Raw genomic sequence first — 20,655 nt, 5'->3', positions numbered from 1 at the left:
GAACCAATTCTAACACAGTTTACCCAGTCCCAAAGATAGGCAAGGCAGCAAGGGACACACCACCAAGGAGCCCCGGAGCTAGTGGAAACAGTACATCAGTCTTGAGCAGACACACTCTGTGCAAGTTCCTGTCAGTATTTTGGAAAGGGCCTCAGCACTTTGCATATGTTAGTTCCTTTTGTTCTAAAACCAACTCTATGAACAGATCTCTTAGGATTTTTTTCCTTTTGCATATTGAGAAATGGGAGAAAGAGACTAGAAAGATTATTCAGTGGTTAAGAGCACTTGATTCTCTTGCAGAGGACCAAGATATTGGGCATCCCACGATAACCAGTAACTCCAGTTCTAGGATATTTGGTGTCCTCTTCTGGGGCCACCAGGAATGCATGTCGTGTACATAAACAGGCAATACACACACACACACACACACACACACACACACACAAATTAAATTAAAGGAGAGGAGATTTGTGACTTCCCTAAAGTCACATGGCTACCATGTATAGAAACTTGGACTTAGGCCCACAAAAACTGCCCACTCCCAGAGGGACACATGAGGACATGTTAGAGACAAAAGCCATCAGTGCCTTTGATGAGAAGGCAGGCCTGGAGTCACTCAGCACAGGCCCCATCACAGGACCCCTCTTGCCCAGAGCTTACCACATACTCGTCGATGAACTGGCGCAGGTCCCTGAAGCCGTGTTTCTCAGCCATGGTGTTGGGATAGTGGCCGTGTTTGTTGGCCACGCTGTAAGCCTGGAGAGCCCCTGGACAGGTGAGCAGCAAGGCGGTGAGGTTCTTCAATCCATACTTGGCAGCAAAATGCAACAGGGTGGGCAGCTCTTCATCCCTCTGATCTAAAAGAACACATCAAGGAGAATTGAACCGAAGGGTAAGAAGGCAGGCACAGGACAGCTGCTGAGCCTTGGCGTGCTTGCAGCGGGCACTCGACCACAGCTTACTGGGTGACTGACAACTGATGGCTTCCTTCGGGCAACCTCTGAAGATCATGCACTTCCATGACGGAGGAACCGTTATTTGAATTAGTAGGTCTAGTCATTAGTAGTGCATCTTCTGCTTTAAAAAGAGTGGGAGATTCTTAGAAAACGTTACCTTTTCTTCTCTTCTTTCCCCAGAGCTTGGGATCAAACTCAAGGCTTGACATGCTAGGTGAGTGCTCTACCACTGACCTACATTTCCAACCTCAATCCATGCTGATTCTAAAGGCTTAAATGGCTAATGAGCATCAAAGGCAATGATGGATTTTTCTCTCTAATGTGTCCTCATGTGTGTCTCTGAGAGTGGGCAGGTTTTGGGGTCCTAAGTCCAAGGTTCTGGTCTGACACTGTTTTGTGCTGATTAAGGGATAAAAGATCTGGGCTGGAGAGATGGCTCAGAAGTTAAGAGCTCTGGCTATCAAGCACCTAAATAGTAGCTCATAACTTATCTCTAACTCCAATCCCAGGGATCCAGCACCCTGTTCTGGTCTCTGGGAGCACTCTACACACATGTTGCACAGATAAATATACAGGTCAATACCCATATATATAAAATAAAAATAATAATCAAATGAAAAGAAGTCCATCTCCTTATCTCTTATTACCAATTTTATAAATATGCCAAGAAAACAACTAGGCTTATGTTGGGGACTTAGGGAATAAACCTCTTTTTTTTTCCTTCTTTTTATAAAAGTTGATTTCTAGGCTCTGTCACTTTCTGTTTTCTCTTCTTTTCATATATGTGTGTGGAGTTCGTGTACTTGCAAGTGCACAGGTATAGGTATAATGTTTGTGTGCACTGTGAAAAGGTCATCCTTGTGTTATTTAAAGGTTGAGTTCTCTGCCTTCATATCTTCTTCCCATCTGGACACAGCACTGTAATGCTTAGGTCCAGAATTTCCTTTCTCAAGTTTGTGTAAACAATTTTACCATTTACCTTCTGCCTTGTCAATAGATGCTGATCACCCAAAGGCTGTGGAGAAGAGAGAACAGGGCAGCCAGGGAAAGGGAGAGAGAAGAGAAGTGAGGTTTTAGCACTAGGAAGAGACCGGGAGACAGAGACTGGAGTTGGAAAGAGAGCCACAAGGCAAGGGTGGGAGAAGACACTACGGAGGAAACCATCTGAAGCAGAGAGAGATAGAGCAGCACTAAACTGCACGTATCACAGGAGGTAGCCAAATTCGTTTAGGGGGTTAATATAGATCAATACAGCCCAGGTATGATGGTAAAAGCTTGGAAACAAATCTTGATCTTTCTTTGTTGTTATTGGGGACTAGCAAAGATAAAGAAATCAGCTGCCAGATTAACTTACTACATGTGTTTATATTAAAAATAATTCATGTTTCCTGTAGGCATGTGTGAGGCAGGTGCCTGTGAATGTGCAGGCGTGTGGAGGCCCGGGAAGATATTAAGAATTTGATCTGTGGTTCTTCCACCTTATTCTTTGAGGCAGGGCCTCTCACTCAGACCCAGTACAGCTAGGCTGCTTGTTGCAGGTCGTGTTTCTGCCTTCTGAGACTGGGCTTACACATGAGAGAATCGGGTCTGCTTGACATTTAAGGGATTCTAAAGATCTGAACTGCTCGTGTGGACGGAGACTTAACCAGTGCCTGGCTCTGTCATTTTAAGAATGATAAATCCAGCTTCCTGTTCACCGGGACATGATCCTTGGGGTGAAAGGTCCAAAATGTCCCTGGGATCCCACATGGCCGGGCTATGAGATACTCTCTCCTGAGTCTCTGGTTTAAGAATAATAGAAGCATTTACAGCCCCGAGGCAAGAACATTCCAGAGCAGGGGACCGAGGAGAGGCTGCAGGGAAGCCCTGGGAAAGGCCTGGCTGATTATTATCTTCCTGTGGTTCCCACACAGCAGGCAGATAGAACTCAGTCAGAAGGTAACCAGAGACTTGAGTACTACTGTGTAGTGCCACCATGTTGGAAAGGAACAGTCAACCTGTGCAGCTTACCAGGTGATATACCCAGATGCTGCACAGGATGCTGGTGTGACTCTCCGGGTTCACCAGGCCCACTCGTCACTCAAGTTACAAATCTTTGCTTAAAGCCAACAAAGAGCCAGCACTTGGAGACGCCCCACCCCCAGCTGAAAGCCTAGTAAGAAAAAGTCAGACATGGCAGGCAAGCTACAGGACTGAAGACCCAAAGTGCTGGGGAGACCCCATTTTGTGGTGGAATAGACTCCTGGAGGACTGGGGAAGGCCTTCCTTCCAGAGAAAATGCTTCCTGAGGAGATGAAGAGAAGGCCACCAGGAAATGACAACCAAGGCAGGGACAGAGGAATGGTGTTTCCATGAGTAGAATAGCAAGACACAAATTGAGATAGTATATACTCTCTGGGAAGAGAAAACAGCTAAGCGGGGTGCAGAGAGAGTGGATGGCAGAAGCACCCGTTGGGAGGGGCTTGTTATCAGGCAAAGGAGTTGGAACTCCATCCAGAAAGCAGATGAGAACCACACACCTTTTTAGAAGGGGGTCGTGTGCAGTTGTATGACCAGCAATGACTTTCCAGGCACAGAAGTCCTATCAGATTAGAATGAAGCAAACCAAACCCTACCTCCTAGTGATGCTCTAGCTGTCAGGATAGACCACAAAGCATTCCTCACATGCTGGTGTGAAGGAACCTCCTACTGGGCAGACTGCCAGTCATGTAACAGTCTGACATACACCACTATGTACAGTACATCAGACTTGATGATGGTACGTGATGATGTCACTGGCTTCTGTACTTACTGTACTTTTTATCATTGTTTTAGACTATATTGCTACTTATTAAAAAAACAAAAACCTGCTGTATAAGAGCAGGCAGTGTCAGGGCAGCAGCAACCTCGAACATATCGCCTGGTTTAATCCCGTCTTTTGGTTCTCTTTGGTGCTGGCAGACAAGGCTACGCCCTCCCCACATCGCACGGCCCGCTGACATACTTGTCATCATATCGTCTTCTTCCAGTTGGTTGATCCCAAAGAGGTGCAGTCCACTTGCTGGGATGTTGTTCTTCAGGGACTCTGTGAGCAGTTTATCAAGAGTCTCTGTGTTGTAGGGCACAATTTTAAAGGCCTACATAAAACAGTGAAGACGGTCAGATTTCAAATCCAGCTAGCTCCTGCCAGTCAACACTGAATTCCCATGTAGAATCCCTATGTCCAGAAAGCTCAGGTCTCCTCCTACCAGCCTTACCTGACACATAAACTCCACAGGATTTGCAGCACTGGACAGTAAGTTCCCAATTTCCTCCATGTCGGTGTAATAGCTGATGGTGGTTTCACAGACCACCAAGTCCCCAGAATAGACCTTCAGAGAAACATTCCCCGATGAGAGGTCTAAACAGAACAAGAGGTATACCGGTCAGTGCCAGGGAGAGCTAGGGTCCTGCAGAAAGGTGTCAGCGCAGGCGAGCTACAGTTGAATGCTGAAGCAACTAGCTGGGACTGGAAAGGACGCGTTAGGGGTGAGCTGAGAGGAGGTGAACAGGGCAGCACGTATGACCCACGAAGAATGGAGTCCTCAAAGTGCTGCCAAGTGCATCTGTAAAGGATTTTCATCTGTTTTGCATAATTTTCAGTATTTATTTTAGTGCATACATGCGTGTGTGTGTGTGTGTGTGTGTGTGTGTGTGTGCATGAAAGAATGAACATGCATGCATGTTGCAGATGCCTATATAGGAAAGAGGTATAGGATCCTTATGGAGACTGAGTTCTAGGCAGTTGTGAGGTCCAATGTGATACTTGGAACCAAACTCAGTTTATCTGAAAGAGCAAGATGCATTCTTAACCACTGAGCCAGCTCCCCGGCCTGTTTTACTTAATTCTGCAGGCCTTGACAAATGAAAAGTAAGTAAATGAAAAATTAAAACAGAGCTTAAGGTGCTTTGTACGATGGCCAATAGTCACGGGGTGGGGGGGGGTGAAGGGGGGTGAAGGGGAGAGGAGGGGGCTAGGATCCCGGTGGCTGGAGGCTAACAGTTTACTCCTCCCACCCTGGGCCGGTGGAATTAGCTGACTTGTTCTGTGGCAGTCTGTACTACGTGCTCTTCCTGGGGTGGGAGTCTATACCACCGGAAGAGGTTCTAAGTGGGGAAGAAAAACATTAAAAATATATCAACCACAAAGATTCGATTCACCAGAGAGGAAGTGTGACAACCATGAACGTGGAAAATGACGAGGTCACAGTGGTAACCCAGGGCAACGCGAGAAGGATGCGCTACTCCTTAAGACATCAACTTAATGAGGCCACACTGGTAATCCAGGGCTTGCAACTAGAAGAGTGCACTGCTTTTAAAACGTCAACTGAGCTGTGCTGAGTGAGGAGTGAGTGATGTTGTCTGTGGCTGGAGAGCCTAAGGGCAGCAGTGTTTCAGAAGGCAGCTGGGCAGCGCGCATGCGCTCGCTCTGGGTCACCACGGGGCCGCTCACCTGGCGCTTTCACGGAGACGGTGTACTCATTCTCCAGCGTGCCTTCCACTCGGACAGAGGGAGAATCCTCAGGAGAAAACTCTGCTTCTGTTGACACCTTCTCGTCCAGTTTGCATCTCACGATGACATACACAGTGGTTTCTGCCTGGAGTGGGAGGCAAGTTCTGGTCGCTCTCCCTCCTGTATCCCTTAGGATACTGGGTCAGAGGGTGTCCCAGCATCTCGAGCCCCAGCCTACTCTCTGAGAGGGTGGTCCTGGCCAGGGGGTCTTGATAGACCAGTGCGGGACAGAGAACCATAGGCTATCAGTCCAGGGAAGGAACTTATGGAAAACAGACGAAACATTTATAAACCTTTACAATAATTAGACAAAAACTTGGTCTAGTCATCATTTTCATAATTTTTTAAACCTAGGGATTACAAATGTTTATTTCATTTTATAACATCTTAAAATTGCTCTTTTTATACATGTGTGTGTGCATGTGCACATGCACATACATGTACACATACACATATACATATAATTTAAATGGTCTTCATATAATGGGGAAGACCATTTAAATTATCCCCATGTAGATACCATATGTTATCAAGTAAAACTAAAAGTAAAAGTAAAAGTACATTCATGTACCAGTACCAGAAATAGGTTACATCTTTTTGAGTCATTGGCCAAAGTGGTCCCACAGTCCCCGCCCCCCCAAAAAAGCATTGCAAGCTCTTGTCAGTGCTACCGGTTACCTTCCGCAACCTGACACTAAGACCCTACTGCTGAAGACAACAGGCACTTATGTCATCAAGTTGGTGCACAACTGGATGCTGCACTCCTAGCAGTCACCGTGATGGCAGGTGCTCCCCTCAATACTGGAGGAGAAAAGTAATCGCCAATTGGTATCTCCCAGTTATGAACTCTGTGATCTGCAGCACTCACCTGCCTGCAAACTGTACTGGTGTGGTAGTGGCATAAATGTTATAAGTGCAACCAACCACTTTAAAAAAGAATGGGTTTCAATACGAAACTCCAAAATCCAAAATGCTCTGACCTGACACCACAAGTTGAAAGTTCAATAATTTGCATTTAGGTCAAAGACCAAATGCAAGGGAAGTAATGTGTTCTATAAGACTATTGTCAGGCTGTGTATAATGTATATATAAAATATAAACACACTTTGTTTTAAAACATATCCTGTTAGGCATACAGAAATAATCCAACATCTCCCTAACCCTCAAAATTCAAAATCTGAGACACTTCAGGTCCTTAGCATTTTAGGTAAGGGACACCTAACTTGTCTCTTGTTTTATTGAACTTTACAATGGTCGTTTTAGACAAATTCGGCAGGGCTGGGCCTACCGAAAACCAGAAAGGCAAGGAGAGACTTGCGGCCAGAGCCACAAACCATCCTTAGTCATTCATTCCAGGACTGTTAAATAGTTGTCATAGCAACCCTTTACAAAAAGCTGCAGAAGGGTGTGCCAGGTGTGGATTTTGTGACAGGAGAAGGCTATGGCCCAGGCTGCTGAAGGCTGCTATAACCAAACACATGTCCCGTGGTTGTCATCGTTACTGCCACACTCCTGGTCCTGCATCTCATCCCAGTAAAACGAGGAGCCCAAAAGATTGCCTGTCAGTTCTGCTGACAGTCAAGACCCAACTCTAGCCCAGATACCCTAGGCCCACAGACTCAGTGTAGACAACTGTGTGATCCTAAGTGAGAGGGAAGCAGAAAGGGAGCGGGGAGGAGAGCCTGGGGTTCAGGAGGAGAGTAGGACGAAGCACACATGGGAGTCAAACACACTTCCCACTGCACCTGGCACTCTGACCACACCCATGGAAAGACACGGCACTGGGAGAGCGAGCCGGAAGTATCCACATAGGCCCAGCTGTGACTGCAGAGCACAACAGGCTGGGTTTAAAAAACAGGAAGTGGCCAGGTGTGATGGCACACACCTGTGACCCCAGATGTGAGGAGGATTGGAAAAGAGGTTCACGAGTTCAAGGCCAACTTGGGAGAGACTGTCTCAAAACCTCGAAAATAAAAATAAGCAGTGAAGATCAGAAAATGGTGGGGACCAGGCCACAGGATGCATGTCCCCTGGGAAAACAAAAACAGAACCAGAAAGCCCAAGCCTAATATCGCAGATTCTGACTCTCGAGATACCAAGAAACACCAGCTTTTATGCCTAATTTTTAAAACACTCTGAAGTTCACATCAATCATGTCTAAGAGTTTAATCCTGTCTGAAATACAGCTGGAAATTCCTATGCAGGGAGGCTCTGCCCAGCATCTTGTGGCCTCAACTGCAGTGGAGAAAGTCAGATCCCCTGACCCCCACTTCTCATTCCCAATGTTCTCGTGCCCTGGGGCTCTGAGAAGCCACAGTGGCAAGCTTAGGCAAGAGCATGTATCTATGAAGAAAGCATTCTGGTTCCCTAACCTATCCAAAATGCCTCACATTTTAAATCAGGGAAGGAAAGGCTATCAAGTATTATGATGGGATTTAAATGACTATCATGAAGTCCCACACACATCTCCCTTGTGTCTATACGACCACCCTAAAATGCTAGCCACATATGGTATTTAGGTATTTAGGCAATCTTTTCAGCAAGCAATATTGGCCAGCAAGTTTCCTCCGTCAAATCTTAAAGCCCTCCCTGAGGTTAGGTGGTGACCAGTTAATGAAGAAGCAAGCTCCCAGAGTGTGTCACCTTCTCCTCCCGGGGCTGGGCCACCTGGAAGATATGCAGGCCTCTCTCTAACTCTGAGGTAGCTAACAATGTTCATGTCTGCTGGCGTCCTGTCTGCCCTATGTTACACATTCATGAAACAGAGTTCTTACATAGATGACATATACACTCCCAGGTTTAATTCTCTGACTTAAAGGAACTACCCATGTCCAAGTTCGTCGAGTCCCGAGGGAAGGTGGTGGTTATAATAAGATGTATCGTGAAGCCCTTGCAGCCTTTATTGGAACAAGGCATCCACTAGAAAAGTCGATGCCCTTGACAGGGATGTACCAGGTCCCCGGGATGCCTACCCCACAACGAATGCGGTCCGGCTGTACCACCATCAGGTTCCCAGGCGATATCTCCGGAGGCACGTTTGTCTGCTTTGAGAAAGGAAGCACTCTCTCGTCCTCGGGCTCCGTGTCGGTTACTGAGTCACAGCCAGAATCTATGGGACACAGGACATGACTGAACAGGAGCAGAAAAAGGAGAACTGGTCGACATGCTTCACCTCCCCACAGCCCCACACGTCACCGTCACCGTGCAGGAAGCGGCTGTGAGTGTCACGCGGATGCAAGCTGAAGGGACTGAATTGCTAAAGTCACAAAAGAGGACCCAATGGAGAAAAGCCAACCACTTTGTAGGTCATTGAGTGACAGAAAAAAAGGCAATGTTGGGGAGGGGTGGTAGGACCAAAAAGTTTAGGCAGACAAATCTAGGCTCAACTAATAAGCCTCTGGAAGCTTCACCTCACTGAAGGGTGGAGGCAAGGAGAATGGCGTCTGGAAGGGATTGTCTACATCAGAGTAAGAAACTACAGCCACAGGAACTAGGGTCACATCTACTCAATGTCTCTCTGTCAGCAGCAATAAGAAGCAATCACTTTCAACATGCCTAAAGTCAGAAACCCTGAGTTCCAGATTAGAATCGTGGCCACACATGAGCTAGGAAAGTCAGGATGGAGTCGGAATGGGTTTTTATCTAGAATCACCTGAGAAGTTAGCTTTGACTGGAATTATCCAGATCAGGTTGGTCTATGGATAGATCTGATGGGGGTGGGGGATGTCTTGATTGCTAATTGATATGGGAAGATCCAGCCCACTGTGGCAGCACCATCTGCTAAGCAAAGAGTCCTGATTTATACAGAAGAGGAGAAAGCCAGATGAGAGGAAGCAGGAAGGCTTAGTCTGTGTTTCTCTCCGCTCTTGACTGTGGCTGGGATGCTCTGTGATTCAATGCAATTCGATGCGATGGGCCACTTGAGTTCCCACCTTGGCTTCCCTTTCAGTGATGATAACTAGAAACTGCAAGCCAGATCGTCTCTTCTTTAATCTGCTTTTGGTCTGGGTGTCTAATCACAGCACCAGAAATGAAACTTAAGACACGGCCTCTGAGTGGGCAGGCAGAAGTGTGAAGATGAAGACAAAGAAGGTGGCAGAGATGGTGAGACAACGGTTAGAACCTGTAAGACCTCTTTAGCGGGGCTCTTAATGGGCCTCAAGTGATTGACAGGCCTCCCAGGGAAGAGATACCCAAGAGCATGTGTATTCAGATGAGAAATCCATGCAGGAAAAGATCCACACCTATGCTATCAGAAAAAAGTGCCAATCAAAGCAAGCAATGAGGGTATACCACAGCACAGCTATCAGAATGGTGAAGATCCAGAATGAAGACCAAATGTCTTCAAGGACACACAACACCAGGAACCCTTTGCTAGTGGGAATGGAACACAGGAGAGCCCCTTTGGAAGGCACTTTGGCAATATAAGATTAAATACACTTTACCACTCAATCCTACATCCACGCTCTTTTGGTGTTTTCCCAAAGCTGTTGAAAATGTATGTACACAGAAGAACCTGCACACAGATGTTCACAGCAGCTTTCTCCATAGCTGCCAAGAGTCAGAAGCAGCAGACGACCCCCCCCCCAGCAGATGAATGGATAAACAAACAGCAGCGTAAGCAAGCGATCACGGAACAGTAGACAGCAGTAGACAGCACTGAGCTCACGGGAGAAACTAAAGGGGTAAGTTTTTGTCCACTGGACACCAGCTTGGGACATTTGGGAGAGGGAACCTCAACTGAGAAAATATCTCCACCAAATGGGCTCATAGGCTTGCTTGTGGGGGCATCTTCTTGATTCGTGAATTGATGTCCGGGGAAGATCCAACCCACTGTGGGTGGGGCCACCCCGGGGCAACATGGTCCCAGGAGGTGTAGAAAAGCAAACTGTGCTAGCCATGGAGAGAACGTGGGTGAGCTTGGCTTTCTTATCTCTCTTCAGCGTTTGCCTCCAGGTCTCTGCTTCTTCATGATGAACTGTCAGCTAAAATAAAGTCTTCCTCTCTGAGTTGCTTTGGTCTTGGTGTTTGTTACAGTAACAGTAAGTAAGGGAGGATGCTGAGTGAAAGAAGGCAGGGAGTGTGTGCTTCCACCGCATGACACTCTGAGAGAGGCAAAACTATTGGGGGGAAATACATGGTTACTAGGAGGGAGGGATAAACAGTCAGGCCACAAAGATTTGTTTGTCAGGGCAGTAGGTGTATTTTGCATGATGCTATCAGGTGAATATATGCTATCATACATTTGTCCAAATCTACAGACTAGAGAATACCAAGAATGCTCTGTGGTGTACACAACATTGATGGGTATCTGTGCAGACTCAGCCACTGTAACCCAGGTCCCATCGTGGTGTTGGGTGTTGATAGTGTTGGAGGCTGCATGTCTACGGAGCCAGGGGTATAGGAAACCATTGTACTTGCCACTTAGTTTTTGTTGGAAACATAGAGCTGCTCTTAAAAAGTCTTTTAAAAATTAAAACAGCTAAAAATTGTAAATTGCCACAAAATAAAGGACATTATCTACGAAGGCGGAAGAAAGCAGGTTAGTTCTTGCTTCATCCTGAAGAGTTTGGGATGACTGCAGAGAAGTAAATGATGAAAATCTTAAGAATTTATTGAGACAATTGCACAAATCGTGAATGTACCAAAGACCATTGAACTGAACTCTTTAAATGGGATAATGTGTATTATTTCTCATAGCACTGTTATCCAAAAACCCAATGGCAACTGTTTAATTTTCAAAGTACTCGTATTGAGACTGATCGCCTATATGAAGAGGATGTAGAAATCTCTTTTAGAATGACCCATGCTCAGTACATGACATGATAGAAATACAAACCACTTCCCTGCTTAAAAAGCATAATGTCACTCATTTTGACCAGCCATCAGGAAACGCAAGAGAGAAACCTTTGCTGCTGTTTCACTTTCCCAAACTAAAAGACTCTGTGTGTGACAGGTCCCCTCACTAGGCAACAGGCCCAGATCTAGCAGAAGAGAAAGACACACACACACACACACACACACACACACACACTTCACATGTCAGATGAGCCCCTATTTAAAGAGTTCAGTTCAACGGTCTTTGGGACATTCAATGATCTGTGCGATTGTCTCAATAAATTCTTAAGATTTTCATCACCCTGGAGAGAAATTCTATACCCGTCAGTCATTTCCCTGCAGTCATCCCAGACTCTTCAGGATGAAGCAAGAACCAACCCACTTTCTTCTCCCTCTATAGGTTTGTCCATCCTGGTCATGGGTATTTGGAATCATGCTACCTCCAGCCTTTGTATCAGGAAAAAGAAAACAGAAAACAATCTGTCTGAGAGAATATTAAAAGCATCCCTTTTGGCTGGGTGTGGTGGTATACACCTTTAATCCCATAACTCAGGGAGACAGAGACTAGAGCATCTATGTGAGTTCAAGGCCAGCCTGGTCTACATATCAAGCTCCAGGCCAGTCAGGGCTACACAATGAGACCCTGTTCTCAAAAACAAAAACAAGCAAACAAAAAGACCCACATTATTTTCAAATAGTGTGAAGAGGCACATTAAGAAAGAGTATACAATTACATGTTTCATACTTCAGGTTTTCCATTTACTAAATTCATCTAAATTCATCTCCAAAGGTCAGAAGAAAATCTCTGTGACATTTTCCTTCTTTCCTTCTTCTTTCCTTCTTTCCTTCCTTCCTTCCATGCATCCATCCAAGCATCCATGCATCCATCCATGCATCCATGCATCCATCCATGCAACCATCCATGCAACCATCCATCCATCCATCCATCCATCCATCCATCTATGCATCCATCCATGCATCCATGCATCCATCCATGCAACCATCCATGCATCCATCCATGCATCCATGCCAACCATCCATGCAACCATCCATGCATCCATGCAACCATCCATGCATCCATGCATGCACCCATGCATCCATCCATGCATCCGTGCATCCATCCATGCATCCATCCATGCATCCATCCATCCATGCATCCATCCATCCATGCATCCATCCATGCATCCATCCTTGCTTGTACTTTTATATTTTGCATTGTGAGAAAATGCCACTTTGATTCTGGAATTGGGTGATGAATCTCCTGACTTGTTATCCTTCCATGAGGCCAGCAGGACCTAATGAGACCGGCCCCTAAGGCCAGCCCTGCAACAGGTCCCTCAGTACTGCTTTAGCAAGCTATACAGCCAACAGCAGTGTGGGTTCAGCACGTCAGACAGGAAGTCACTCACTCAATCATGCTACTGCTGCTGGAGACTGACACGCCATAGAGACTCTGTCCCAGGACACTACGGACAGAGAAGCTGGGTCTCAGTGGGGCCGCTTCACCAGATTAAAGCTTCCAGCCAAAGAAAAGCCAACTCGGCCGACACAATCACCACCTGAAACCACCCCATCCAGTGCGATGACCCCAAACCTCCCTGCCTGATCAAGGTAGTCCCTCCATCCCTACCTGGAGATGATGCTGTTGCTTCTGCCTGCATCAAATGTTAAAGGTCCCAGTGAAGGCGCTGGAAACCCAGCACCCAGCACCAGTGTAGAGCAGTGTTGAGATGCCAGAAGATTCTTCGCTGTTTGAAATGTAGCAGTATCACTCGACTTTCAGGAAGTCTACTGAACATTGGGAAACTATATACGCTGTACAGTCAGTTTCCTCAAACCTCATCAGTAGGGGAATCGTGTAGCAGCTACTTATATTCAGGAAACAATTGGCCCAAAATTTCTTATTCAACAAGAAAAACCAAATGACATGATTCACCCCTTGCCTTACTGCCTGCCAGGTAGCTCATGGGAAAAGAGACTTGATTCTTAAGCAGTTCCACAGTCTTTACTGGGGAGTTCTGGGTGTTTCCTGGGATCTTTGTGGAGGCTGGATCTGTCTGACAATAGTCCAAAATGGCTTCAAATTCCCACTCCCGTTACCTCAGCCTCCTGACAGGATTACAGGAATGCAGCACAGCATGTGCCTTCACCTTCTTGTCCAGGTCCCTGAGCTCAGCTCTTTCTCATTTCCATGTTGTGTTGGATTTTTGGAGGCTACCTCTGTGTGTGTGAATCACCGTTCCTCTCACAAAAGCCCTCACCTACATCCCTCCTGTGAGTCTGTGCTTGACCTGTTCATTCAGATGAAAATGCCTTTAGAGCATGGCTGGAGCTCGCTGGAGAACACACTCACCAGGCTGGAAGTGGGTCCAGCCATAGGATGTTGGCACTGTCTGGGTATGTGACTGCTCTGTGGCTAGATACTACCATGCTGTGTGTTAAGGCAGACACAAGAGTTCTGTGAATATTGAGTGCAGTAAAGAAATCTGATGGGAGATGCAGGTCCTTGGATGCCACAAATCCCCCAACAGCCTGTACAGGACAGCTCCTGGGCCACAAGGACCCTCCACACTCAACAAACCACATCAGTTTAAAGATAAGAATTCCAGGCCTGGAAGGGAGGAAACAGCAGGGCTACGGCTAAGGTGGTGCCTCGAGCAGGGGCCAGTGGCTCTGCGCTTCCTTCCCTGTGGGCAGTAGAACTCAGAGTCACATGTCTTCCTCAGCTGGGCTGTGACTGTGCAGCTCATGAGACATGACTTGCACCTCCACTGTCTCAGAGGCCTGCTGGTGCCGTGGTGTTGTGGGCACTGCTGTTTGCAGTTCTGTGACGGCCTGCCAGGGCCAAGGGCACATTCCACAGGCAGGGGTTAAGTCAAGAGGCAGTGCATACCAGCTGGACCAACCAGTGCCCTTCATGTGCGCATGCCTTCTGACCCACAGCTGGACTCTCTCTGGTTAAGTTTTCCCACACAGCCCAATGGCCTCTTTCACGAACCCCTGGCGCCTCTCAGTCTGTACGGCAGAGCAAAGGGTAAAGATTGGTACCTACTGATCTGGGAGGGCCTCTCTCAGACTACGCAAGCTACGTTCTAATGTGATGGGATGCTATCCCTTAGGGAAGTATAAACAAATATTGCTCTCGAAACCAACTACAAATGCCACTGTTATGCATTTATGTGATGCCCAGGACCACACAAAATATAATATAGATTATTTCATTTTAGCACAGCTGGGAGATGGGTGTGATTCTGTCCATTTCACAGATAAAACTAAGTAAGCTGTCCAAGTCACACAGTGAACGCTATTTGGAAATGTAACCCCAACTCCACACTCTATCCAGACATCCATATTCCAGGGTTCATCGCACTGCAAGCCTTTCACTCTGATGGAGTAGCTGTGGGTCTAAAGCATACAGCCATTGCCTGAGACACTGACCTAGATGGCTCGATACCACACTGATGGCCCGAGTTTGATCCCCAGGCCCCATGTCATGAAAGTGAGTCCCACAAGGTATCTCTTCCCCTTACACACACATGTGTGCTCACATGCACACAGGCACACTCACACACCCATTATTAATGTAATACAGAATTGAAAAAAAAAACCATTCAGTTCCATGTCTTTCAATGGGTCAGCAGGTAAGGCACCGATTGATCTTCCAAAGGACCTGAGTTCAATTCCCAGCACCCACATGACAGCTCACATTAGTTGTGTCTCCAGTTCCAGAGGGAGGGGGCCTCAATGCCCTCTTCTGGCTTCTCAAGACATTACATGCATATAGTGCACAGACATACACATTCAGGCAAAATTAAAATAATATAAGTAAATAAAATCTAAAGGAGAACAAAATGCGAGGCAGTTTCTTCGTCCCAGTAAGAGGACACTGTCAGACTTCTCTGACACGCTTAGCTCTCTCTGAACTATGAGGGGACCAGTGTATAAGCCCACAGCCTTCCCTAGGCACCCAGATGAAGAGTTTAGTACTTAGCCAGGCGTGGTGATGCACGCCTGTAATGCCAGCACTTGGGAAGCAGGGACAGGCGGATTTCTGAGTTTGAGGCCAGCCTAGTCTACAGAGTGAGTTCTAGGACAGCCAGGGCTACACAGAGAAACCTTGTCTTGAAAAATCAAAAAACCAAAAACCAAAACAAAACAAACAAAAGAAAAACAACAAAAAAGAAGAGTTTAGTACTGAAGTTTAGTTTTAGTTTTATTGTCATTATTTTATGTATCTCTCTATGTCAAAACACTAGTTTTTGTTTCATTTACAGTAGCAAGGTTTACTTTACAATAAGCCTACCTGGGTTATAAATGTGAATTGTCTTAAGAAATCATTAAGTACAATAAATACATCCAGGGAAAGAATAGTTGGGATGGTTCACGCGATCTTGTGAATGTAATCAATGTCCCTGAATTTTTTGCTCAAAATTGATTTAAATGACAAGAATTATGATGCATATGTTTTGCCAGAATAATATACCAAGCCCAATGAATTACACACTTTAAAGGGTTCACTGGATGTTCTGTGTATTAAATCTCAATAAAATTGGTTTTTGAAAACATTAGGACTATGACCCAAAAAATAAGGCAAAACTCCTATCATTGATTCACAGATTACTGAATGGTCAAGGGAAGTTGCATTATGCTATAATTCTCCCATTTTGCTAATATTTATTACTTAGAGTTTTGTTATGCCTTAGGAGCCAGCCTGGGCTCAAATTCAAATCCCTGCTGTTCCAGACTCCTGAGTGCTGAGATAACATGCAGCATCCTGCCTGGTTATTTGTGAAAAGCTGAACTAAGGGAAGGTCAAGATGTGAAGGCAGAAAGAAGGTTCGGAGCTGGAGAGATGGCTCAGTGGTTAAGGAAGAAGACTCAGAGCAAGAGCTCATTAAATTATTCTAAGTTTTGGATGATGAGGAAAAAGAAAGTTACCAGAGAAGGAAGCCAAAATGATGACCCTCAGCAGAACTAGAGCTTTCTGTCGACCTAGTCAAAACAGGAACGAAGCAGAAGGGGGTTGGGGCCGAGCTGAACATGTGTCTCTGTCCGTGTGCTGGGAAGGGGCCGAGGGCCAGGCTGAACACATCTGTGTCTGTCCGTGTGCTGGAAAGGGGCCGAGAGCCAGGCTGAACACATCTGTGTCTGTCCGTGTGCTGGAAAGGGGTCGGGGGGCCAGTTTCACAATGTTCCACAATCTGACTTGCTACCCCACTTTCTAAGGTCATACCAGGTGTCCACCGAACTGGCATGTTCTGGCACTGGCCAGGGTCCTACGGAGAGCCGAGGCTGAGGCTTCTGTTGTCTTGGCCATTAAGGGGCTTAGCTGAGTGGGAAGATAAGGCTCTGTGCGGAAAAAAGGTGAGACTTTTTGCACATTGAGACTGCAAATATAGCTAAATTAGATGACTTTAATGTCCCAAACTGCTATGAGACATGTGGACCCATTACAAATGCTTGGTTCGTGTAAGTCCCAGAGTTTTAGGAGACCGAGCTCACCCTTCTGAGAAAAGGAGCAGTGTGGTTCAGTGACGTTAATGATATATGTCATAACTCCTTTTAGTTCACCAGTGAATACTCACTGATCTCAGTGGTCATTCCAAGCCTATGCAGGGTCCACCAAGACATGCAAGGGTAAGAAAATGTGTGTCCTTGCAGTGATGGACCTCCACATCTGAGGGCAGGAAGGACTGTGCGGCTGACATGAGGTGTGACTGGAGGCACAAAGGTGTGGCGGCCAGGTGATGAGCAGCTACTTCAGGAAGCAGTGGGGGGACGCCTTCCATGTGGGAGGCCGTGAGGGAAGGAAAGCCTGAGTTCCCAGAAAACCAGGTACCATTGTCTCTGTATTGAAGAGACCATATTAGATATCAAGAGAGATTCAAAACACAATTTCGTGTTGCTTTAAAAAAAAAAAGTTAAAGGCTTTCTTTTGTTTATATGGTTCGTTTTTCTTATTTGTGTGTCTGGTTTGGTTGTGTTGGTTTGGTTTGGTTCTCTAAAACAGGTTCTCCCTCTATAGCTTTGGCTGGCCTAGAACTCAAAGCAATCGATCCTCTTACCTCTGCCTCCTGAGTGCTGCCATCACTGAGTTAAATAGCTCAGACACTCAAGGAAAAGGCGCCAGCACCCTTGCAGTCTGGTCAGAACCGAGAAGGGGAGTGGCTAACCACCCCATCACACCCCTGCAAACTCTACCTTCAAACGCATGAAACAGCACAAGCTGGCGGCCAGCAGTGTTACCAAGCCAACATCCTGCCCTATTCGCTTCAGGAACAAATAAGATGCTATAATTAACCAATGTCTGAGAAACTACCCCACAAGCAAGGTCTGAGCTTGTTTAGAAAACGATTCTTAATCGAGGTATCAACATTCCCCCTGTTTCTATCACCTTCATCTTGTTTGTATTTGCTGGTAGCTTAGACATGTGGCAACCTGGCCATGGTGTCCTTGGAGAGACAAAAGCCCTCAAGCCAGGCTTTGACCCCAACTCCAAAATGTACAGACTGAAATGACGCTGTTCACCTTTGTTAGCTGAGGCAGGAGGAGAGTGGCTAGCAATGGTGACACTCTATAAAGATAGAGTTTCGGTCTCCTCCCCGCAGCTTCCTGGCAAGCACTGAGATACTTTGCCATTTTCGGGCTCACCCACAGGACTTTCTTAGCCTGCTCACCCACCTTGGTTGATGGGTGCTCAATTTCCCATCCTACCAACCCCTTTCACTTATAGAACTCCCCAAAAGAGTAACCTTGTACACCACTGGCTAAGTGGGCAGCTACTTCCAGTTGTCAGCAGTTTTCACACTTGGTGGAAGGGGCTGGTAGCGGCCAGGCTTTTAACACTAAAATCCAGGATTAAAGTTGGGGAAGGAAGACGACGGTAAAGATTATGTATTGGTATTAGAGTAAGTTAACTACGGTGATGGCCATCATTCTGTTCTTCTTCGTCACCCTCCTCATACCCAGGAGGCCAAACTACTGAGTAGACTCCTAAGGACACATTCTCAGCTCCAGCTTTAAATATATTCAGGGTAGCCGATATACCTCCCTGGAGACAAGGAGAAAGAAGAGAAAGAAGAGGAAGAAGAGAAAGAAGAGGAAGAAGAGGAAAAAGAGGATGAAGAAGAAGAGGAGAGGAAGAAAGGGAGGAAGGGAGGAGGAGAGGAAGGAAGAAAGAAGGAAAGGAGGAAGGAAGAAGGAAGGAAGGAAGAGAGGGAGGGAGAGGGAGGGAGGGAAGGAGGGAGGGAGGGAGGGAGGGAGGGAGGGAGGGAAGGAGGGAGGGAGGGAGGATCCCACTCTTCCACTCTCCAGGTCCACAGTGTTACTGACTCCTGGAACCTGGCTGGCCCACCTGTGATTTCGCCCTGCGTTACCATCTGGGCGTTCTACTCCAGCTGCAGATTCCTGAGACCGTCTGACTTCACAGCACATCTGTCTTTGCAGTACTCAACAAACAGTTCTGGGTAAAATCCTCTGCACAACTGACCCAGGTCTTTTTCAGCACACACAGGCGATTAACTTTTTTGCTACACTTGCCGGGTTATCCATTCGGTCCTCTTCAAGGTACTTTGGGTACAAAATCAAGGGATCAGACAGGAGGAGAGGGGACTTCAGTGCTCTGTGGTGGCCTTTACACTAACCCCACATAATCAGTCTACAGAAACTGTTCAGAATGTCAGGTTTGGGTTTTTTAATTTTTTATTTTATTTATTTATTTATTTATTTATTTATTTATTTATTTATTTATTTATTTATCTATGGTTTGCTTTTTCAAGTGAAGTAGGACAGCTCTTCTCTTCTCCACCTGGCCCTACCTGCTCTTCAGCTTGAACAAAAATAGCACCAGGTTACCATGACAACTAGAGTGCGTGCTTGCCCAGTCCACTGAGGATAGATATGCCTACCGCTCTCCAGGCCCTCTGCCCATTGGAGTGGGGGCCAGGGTCCTCCGACCTCCCAAATCTAGTCCTCGGAAAGCATTCCAGAGTAGTAGGGTTGAGCTACTCCCTCCTCAACCGAGGGCTGAGGGTTATCCGGAGCTCTCTCCCTACCCGGTGCTCTGAACTTTTACATGTGTTCTTTTCAGTGTTCTCAGGTACCCGCGGCAGAGGTGACCATTTTCACTTAGCAGATGAACCAAGGGAGGCAGGAGCATGCGGGCTCAAGCTGTTGGTGGAAGAGTAGGAAAGACTGCACTGGGACGGCAGGGCTCCCAACTTCAGACCCGGTCGACAGAAAAGCACGAGGCACCGCTTTTCAGAAAACAGAACCCCAACAGGTGGAGAGGACCAGTGCTGAGCTGCAGAGGACGCAGAATGACGCGTTCTGGTGTAAGCCTGGGAAGCGGGAGTGGGAAAGCTGTGTCCCCTTTCTAAACGGGCTCATAAATGCCCTGTTTCTGTACCAGTCTCGGCATCTCACTGCTTGCTTTTGTCAACCACAGACAAGCCAAGATGGCCCAGGACAACTTCCACTGCCCTTGAGGTCCTTGCCAAGGTCCTGGGAAGAAGCCCCACCGAAGAGGCAATGGCTAGGGGCCTTGGGGCCCCTATTTCGTTGTTCAGGAAACCCCAGTGTTGCTAACAAAGCTGGAGGTGCCACAGTCGCCCCCAGCCCCCACTCTACAGGCTTCCTCTTTCTTCATCTGTTTCCGACACTTATAAATGTGCTTCCTCTCTCTATGTAAATTTGGTTTAAATGGCACAGCGAAGTCTTGTAATGAGGCCATTAATAACTGGTCTTTTAACAGGCTCTTCTCGGCTTCCTGATTCAAGAATCAATTCTAATCTAAACAAACAGTGATGTCTGGATTTGCTGGTGTAAGGGCAGACAAATGGGCTTTGTTTGGGGCAGGCTGTGAGGTTCGTTTTTATTCTCAGCCAAGTGAAGGCCACAAGCAGGCCTTGATAGCAAAACCAAGCTTAGAAACTCGAGATTCAAATCCTGTTCCTTTTGTACCTCCACAGTCCAATGGAGAAACTTCCAGAAAGGCATAGGCTGCCTTCACTTTTCCATTCTGCTGACCCTCTAACCTGACTCCAGTCAGCTGAAGCCAGAGAACTGGTTGGCCGGTTTCACTTTCCGTTTCTAAGGAGGGCCTTTCAGTCCTTCCGTCCTTGTGAGAAATGCTGTCTGGTCTTTGCAGCATGCTCACAGTGAGGTGAAGTGTGATGTTCCTTGGGAAAGGACTGAGGAAACATAGACTGAGACCTTTCAAATTCTGTTTTAAGGGCTCTTGAGATGCTTGGCTGGTGGAAGGTGAGTTCAATCCCTAGGACCACAGGGTAGGACTGAAATGACTCCTGGGAATTGGGTTAAGACACATGC

The 20,655-nt window shown here is 46.7% G+C and overlaps 1 protein-coding gene and 1 long non-coding RNA gene across 3 annotated transcripts in view; one reads left to right on the top strand and one right to left on the bottom strand.

Moving 5' to 3' along the window:
• The window catches only part of Pik3ap1 (phosphoinositide-3-kinase adaptor protein 1), a 109,370-nt gene that overhangs the window by 51,469 nt on the left and 37,246 nt on the right, over window positions 1–20,655 (bottom strand). The window contains exons 1-6 of one of the 2 annotated variants that reach the window (XM_052186039.1): window positions 12,956–13,001; window positions 8,460–8,596; window positions 5,428–5,572; window positions 4,193–4,335; window positions 3,940–4,072; window positions 661–857 (exon numbers count right to left, since the gene is read on the bottom strand). In XM_052186039.1, coding sequence (XP_052041999.1) covers window positions 661–857; window positions 3,940–4,072; window positions 4,193–4,335; window positions 5,428–5,572; window positions 8,460–8,596; window positions 12,956–12,986 — 786 coding nt within the window. In that variant the 5' untranslated portion in view covers window positions 12,987–13,001. Of the gene's footprint in view, window positions 1–660; window positions 858–3,939; window positions 4,073–4,192; window positions 4,336–5,427; window positions 5,573–8,459; window positions 8,597–12,955; window positions 13,002–20,655 lie in introns of those variants that run through there. The other variant, XM_052186030.1, reaches the window with a different exon arrangement.
• LOC127687436 (uncharacterized) lies at window positions 18,627–20,268 on the top strand. Its single transcript, XR_007978388.1, has 3 exons — window positions 18,627–18,791; window positions 19,415–19,658; window positions 19,772–20,268. It is a non-coding gene; the product is annotated as an uncharacterized LOC127687436 (long non-coding RNA).

This window comes from Apodemus sylvaticus, chromosome 1 (genome assembly GCF_947179515.1).
Source record: "Apodemus sylvaticus chromosome 1, mApoSyl1.1, whole genome shotgun sequence".
Taxonomy (NCBI): domain Eukaryota; kingdom Metazoa; phylum Chordata; class Mammalia; order Rodentia; family Muridae; genus Apodemus; species Apodemus sylvaticus.
The sequence above is the reverse complement of the archived record's forward strand: the minus strand, read 5'-3'. Positions and strand labels throughout refer to the sequence as shown.